General features: G+C 41.1%; 1 protein-coding gene across 1 annotated transcript; it reads right to left on the bottom strand.

Annotated features, from left to right (window-relative positions):
- Positions 1-5,396: 5,396 nt before the first annotated feature.
- Positions 5,397-6,179, bottom strand: LOC110681305 (protein PRRC2B-like). The gene is made up of 2 exons (XM_021857062.1): positions 5,848-6,179; positions 5,397-5,773 (listed from the first exon to the last, which is right to left on the bottom strand). The coding sequence occupies exons 1-2, from the start codon at positions 5,935-5,937 to the stop codon at positions 5,525-5,527; spliced, it is 339 nt and encodes a 112-aa protein (XP_021712754.1). The 5' UTR covers positions 5,938-6,179; the 3' UTR covers positions 5,397-5,524.
- Between the last annotated feature and the right edge of the window lie 285 nt (positions 6,180-6,464).

Genomic DNA, 6,464 nt, shown 5'->3' with positions numbered 1-6,464 from the left:
ACACGAATTCCTATTAAATCATTTCAAATGGGACAAGGAAAAACTAATGGAACGATTCTACGATGGAGATCAGGAAAAACTCTTCAAAGATGCCCACGTTATCAACCCATTTCGGAAACCCAGCACAATAAATAAGCCAAAGGTAGGATATGAGGTTCACATTACCATTTATAGTGTTTGGCCTGATTCCAAACGTTTTTTTTTTTCTAGATCAAAAAATCTGGAACGGAAGATTGCGAGATTTGCTATTCATTCATTTCCTCCCAGTGTAAGTGCAACTGTAATCCACTTGTAGGTATCAAACCGTCCCATTTTATGTCACACTTCTCGCTGATTGCTGTCTGTGTCTATTTCTGGCGCAAAGTGTTTTTGTTTTGCATACACAATTTATCATCATCATTGCCCCTTCGATCAGATGGGGAGAAGCGTGCGATCGAGGTTAAAATAGAGCACAATTTCTTCACTTTCATTCGACTCTCAAAATAATACCATTACAATTGCACAACTATCTAGGGTAGCTGGTGCTGTTGCTCAAACTGTTTTGTTTTTTCTATGAGTTGAAGAGGATTTTTTTTTCGTTTGCTGGGCCCATGTTTTTGCATAGTCAACGTAAACACCAAACAGTAACAGTGAAAATGCATTTTTGTTTTCGTTGGATGTGTTATGAATGTTATAGGTAGTCAAATATTCTTAACATCAAAGCTCAAAATTCAAGACCAACAATTGAAAAGGCCTCAAGTCCAAAATGTAAACAAATAGGTTTCTGCTGATTTCAGTGTATAAGAGCCTATTCTTACTAAAAACATACAATAGTCATTTAAAAATATGCATAAAAGTTGAAAAAATAACATTTTTCTAAAAGGCCCCATCTCATTTTCCGCCAACCAGAATATTCATCGCAAATGCGGCTTTTTTCTCAAAAAGGCCTCATTTCTATATCTGACGGAAACCGAGTTGAGGCCTGTTAAACAAACATCAAAATTGCAATGTGGATTGCGAAAAACGTTCCAACTCACTAAGTAGATGCAGGTTATACTACGGAGCGACTGCTCCTGTATTATTTATACAATGGTTGTCTAAACGGCGAACATTATCGGGTTCCTGTAGACCAGTGGCGATTCCCTAACCTCAAATCTACCTGTTCCACGAATAGAAATTCTTGAATTTCAGCAACAAATTTGCATGTAATGAGTAGAGATTAGTTAGAAAAGAAGTTTTCAAAAATTAACTTTTTGATGTATAATCTAAATTTGTCGAAATAGTCGTTTTTAGAGTCGTAGAACAGGTAGAAAGTGAGGTACGAGTCGCCACTGCTGTAGACTGATGTATTTTGTATCATACTACCTAATAATTCCTGTGTCAGCCTGTCCTGTACTTCACAGACAATCAACAAAAACGCGATTTGGTTGAATTGCATGAAAAATAACGTTCAATTGCAATATTATTTCAATTGAACCATATTTCCATACATTTTCTCGACGACAAACTCGCGTAGCAGATACATAATGTTCATGGATGACGAAGGGTTCAATCAATCACATATTTAATCGACCGCACGAATCTCCTCTTGCTGTAGGGATCTCCATGTACTTTACTTCACCACTTAACACTCTTCTACACTTCAAATTTCTTATTTCATCAACATTTTAAATGATTTTCAAAAGGCCACATCAGAAGATGATGAAAAAACAAGCCACAACTAGAAGGCCTCAACACATTTTAGAGTAAACAAAGGCGTCAACTCACATGCCTCATCAGCGTCGGCCGGCGTCTATGGCCACAAATGAAAAGGGCTGCACAGCTTTTGGAGAAATAAAAGCCTCATTTCCTTTGACTCGTTTTTTTAGCAGGATTTTTTGCCTAAAATGATAGTAATGAATATTCATAGCTATAAATCAGATTATCTATCGACTTTCTGGACGATAAAATAACATACAATGCTTAATTCATAATTGAAATTTGATTTATTGTTTGACAAAACAAGATTGCATTTTTCTCATTGTTTACTTTTGGAGATGAGGCCTTTTGAATTGTTAGTCCTTGAATTGGACTGAGAGATTTTTTGATTCGTAAAAACTAGTGTATACGTATTATGCATGGACGATATTTGACTTGAAAAATAGTCGAAAATTAGATAGAATCTTCGTGATTTTAATTAATGCTTTCTTCCTTGGAAAGTACTGATTTTCGCAAATGTATTTTTCGATCAGCGCATTGTGTCCAAAATTTAAGGAATTTCGAAAATTTTCAGATAGGTATTGTCTATTTTGCAACCTGTATATAATAGACAAATAATAAGCTTTACGCTGCTCTGAATTACAGCATTTTATTGTAACATAAAAATATTCTAATGTATTACACGAACAATAGAGAGGACAGTATATAGCTTGTTACGGAAATTTTCCACAATAAAAAATGGCTCGTATTGCTGCGTGTTTCATCATACTAAGTTCTCAAAGTTTTAAAAATAACAATATTCATACCTTTGCATTTGCAATCGTTTGGAATTTGAATTCTCAATTCGAAAAGATCCTCGACAACATAGAGATTCCAACCCACTGAATAGACACATTCTTGCTATATAACTGTGGCGTTAAGTGGACTGGCCTGGTGGAATGGTTAGAAGTCATGCCTCTCACTCTGCCTGCGATCGAATAACATTCCCTAGATAGACATAGCCCACATAGCCGTAGCGGTAAACGCGCAGCTATTCAGCATGACCATGCTGAGGGTCGTGGTTCGAATCCCGCTGGTCGAGGATCTTTTCGTAAAGGAAATTTTCTCGATTCCCAGGGCATAGAGTATCTTCGTACCTGCCACACGATTATACACATGCACAAATGGTCAATCGGCAAAGAAAGCTCTCAGTTAATAACTGTGGAAGTGCTCATAAAAGAACACTAATCTGAGAAGCAGGCTTTGTCCCAGTTGGGACGTAACACCAGATAGTAGTAGTAGACATATATGACCTAAAAATTATAGTGATGACTTGCTTCGGAAGTACAGCCGTTAGACCCGAGATGAATTAGCATAGTGCGTTACCGCAACGGCTAACTGCACCCCGAATTTTTTAGGCCCTATCCTACATAATTGCGTTTTCAATGCCTTGCTTGTATAGTAACATAAGACTTTTATGACTAGGGTGGCAGTAGTTGTAAGGCAAACATGTGCCAAATGCAAACTCAAGGTCAATCAACTGCAGACAGCTTGGTGCATCTATAGCTATAGCTGTTTATAACATTGTAATTGGCACCTTTAGTTGTCGGGCGCGTGTATTAGACTGATACACTCATCAAATCGTTGTGAAGGTGAAGATAGATCTAAGGCACATCTAAAGTTTTCCAAAGCACAAATCTGGAGAACCAGAATCCATCAAATTTTCAAACGTAGAACGTCTCTAGAGTTGGGCTCTTAAAAAATCTACATATACTCCGTTTCATCTTCACGATCACACTTACGTGCCCGACGAATCGTTTGGCTTGATTTCAATAGCAAAAAGAATTTTGTTACTGATCTTGAAAATTTGACGGAGTTACGTTGAGGGAAGGCTGAGTAACACAGTTTTGAAATTGGAAATGTTGACTCCCCTAATGTATATCCCTATACACTCCCGTGCAAATGTTTGGGTTCACTCCCTTAAAAACATAGTTTTGGTGATTCCATACTTTTGCACGATACATACATCATACTAGGGATGAACCCAAACTTTTGCACGATAACTTGAATGACTGTTTGAATGATTTATTTTGTTTAGTTTTTAGATTTTTCCGTCAGAATTTTGTGCGCTCTTCAAAGAATATAAGATCCAATGCTGAGGAAATTAGCCATGTTTTTAAGTGTGTTTTTTGAAAAAATAACGTTATAAACGGAAACGGCAACAGCAGACCCGCGTCCTTCGGAAGAAAAAAAACACCGCCAGGAGGAGACGGAGTGCGAGAAGATGGAACAGCTGTGCCGGTCTCAAGAAACACGTAAGTTCTATCAGAGGCTCTACGCATCCCGCAATGGCTATGTGCCGCGAGCCGAGATGTGCCGGGATAAGGATGTGAGCATTTTCACGAACGAGCGTGATGTGATCGCAAGGTGGAAGCAGCACATCGGCGAACACCTGAATAACGCTGAGAGCACAGGTAATGAAGGATGGGACAACGGAGGAAATGCCTTCGTCAGTACTGTGGGCGATGGAAACCAAAGGGCGGGACAGCGTTGCACAGAGCAACTCTTTGGACATTGAGCAAGCTTGATGGACAAGGTGATAGACTCTCGTGCCTGTTGTTAAATATTGTGCTAGAAGGTGTTATGCGGAGAACCGGACTTAACAGCCAGGGTACGATTTTTCGAGATCCAGTCAATTTGTTTGCTTCGCGGATGATATGGGCATTGTCGGCCGAACATTTAAAAAGGTGGCAGACCTGTACACCCGCCTGAAACACGAGGCAGCAAAAGTTGGACTGGTCGTGAATGCAACCAAGATAAAGTACATGCTAGCCGGTGGGGCCGAGCGCGACAGGGCTCGCCTAGGCAGCAGTGTTACGATAGACGGGGATACGTTCGAGGTGGTTGACGAGTTCGTCTACCTTAGATTCTTGCTGACGGCTGACAATAATGTTAGCCGTGAAATAAGGAGACGCATCATCAGTGTAATTCATACCTACTATGGGCTCCACAAGAAGCTGCGGTCAAAAGAGATTCACACCCGCACCAAATGTATCATGTACAAAACGCTCATAAGGCCGGTAGTCCATACGGCATAAAACGTGGACAAGGCTCGAGGAGGACCTGCAAGCACTCGGAGTCATCGAACGTCGGGTGCTTAGGACGATATTTGGCGGTGTGCAGGAAAACGGTGTGTGGCGGCGAAGGATGAACCACGAGCTCGCCTAACTCTACGGCGAACTCAGTATCCAGAAGGTAGCCAAAGCTGGAAGGATATGATGGGCAGGGCATGTTGCAAGAATACCGGAGAGCAACCCTGCAAAGATGGTGTTTGCTTCGGATCCGGTTGGTACAAGAAGGCGTGGAGCGCAGCCAGCTAAATGGGCGGATCAAATGCGTATTGATTTGTCGAGCGTGGGGCAGAACCGAGGATGGAGAGATGCGGCCACGAACCGAGTATTGCGGCGTGAAATTGTTGATTTAGTGTTATCTGTTTAGATGTTACCTAAATAAATGAACGAATGTCTTAGCAAAGGAAGACGCCACCCATATTTGGGGGTGCTAAATTTGTGAGATAAAAACGTTTTGATCAACTTCCAATAGTCGATTGCTCATTAGACAACCAATCTATACGCGTGCTGTTTTCGCTGTTCTAAGCAAGTTTTCATCGCATGTACAAAAAAGCTATGAGTCAATGTGTGCTCCTATATTCGAACCAACTGATTGAAAACGAACGATAATGTCACATACAACGAATAGAATACTAACCGAACTCCATTGTGAAGAGGATGATGCGCCCGAGTGGGGAATCTGTGAACTGCTGGCGTGTGAAGTGCTGTGCACACCTCCGGCACCAACCGTGGCGTTGTTATTTGGTGCTGCTACCGGCGGCTACTGATGGTGCTGCTGATGTTGAAGTAATACTAGAGTTGTTGTTTTGGTTGTCTCCTGCTTCGCTACCCCAGGTGCCTTGCTGATCCGATGGAATGGAGATTTCGGCTTTCAGAGACGGAAGGTTTGCTGGCGGTCGACGAGCCGAGGGAACCTTTCCCAAACTTTGCATTCCATGTTTACGAGGAGCTGCACTTTTCTGAGTTGATGGTTCAAGAGATTCTCCCTAGAATGCAGAGCACGAAAAGGTATTCGAAATTTAGGTCTTCATATCGCAGAGCGATGAAACATGATTCTTACCCGACTTGTGCTGTAGAGTTTGTTGATATCTAACGCTGCGAATTTGGGCTTTGCATTTCGCTCCCCCCTAGTTCCCCCCAATGCATTCATGCTGCCAGAGAATCTTCATCAGCGAAAAAGTGTGGAAGCCTGTCGCGCACCTCAACCAGTCTTGATTTGTTGCGCCCAGTGTCGGCTTATGTTTCCTGGATATCTAGTGGCTGACTTTGCTTTGCTTGCCTGGCAGTAAGACGGCTTCGATACCTGAGTTGCGGTTGGCAATTTCAGGTCAACGTGTTTCCGCGATTTGGACGACAGAGACAAATTATCTGGAAGTAAAAAAAAAAAATGCAAATTTAATACATAACTCTCACACACACATTGGTTATCCATCAATTTTGATAATATTGACAAGGGTCGATGTTCCCTTATTAGACAGTCCCCTATAGTCGCACTAGTGGTTTTATACAGCCGTTTTTTCTATAAATCGTTTCAAAATATTTTTTGACATGAAGGTTAGGAGCTATTTATTTAAGTACCATTGATACACAGCTTGATTTTGTTCAAAAAATGAACGAAATAATTAGCTTTACTTAAAATTTGAGCTCCTTTGCGCGGGATTATCACAGAGGGCCGAA

Source organism: Aedes aegypti, unplaced genomic scaffold (genome assembly GCF_002204515.2).
Source record: "Aedes aegypti strain LVP_AGWG unplaced genomic scaffold, AaegL5.0 Primary Assembly AGWG_AaegL5_hic_scaff_694_PBJ_arrow, whole genome shotgun sequence".
In the NCBI taxonomy this organism is placed as follows: Eukaryota; Metazoa; Arthropoda; class Insecta; order Diptera; family Culicidae; genus Aedes; species Aedes aegypti.
Note: the sequence above shows the minus strand (reverse complement) of the source record. Positions and strands in the feature narration are given on the sequence as shown.

Excerpts from the sequence above, each read along its gene's own strand:
- LOC110681305 (XM_021857062.1), bottom strand. The coding sequence starts at position 5,937 with ATGAATGCATTGGGGGGAACTAGGGGGGAGCGAAATGCAAAGCCCAAA. Across the intron at positions 5,774-5,847 it reads AACTCTACAGCACAAGTCGG|GGAGAATCTCTTGAACCATC; the intron begins GTAAGAATCATG and ends TCTGCATTCTAG.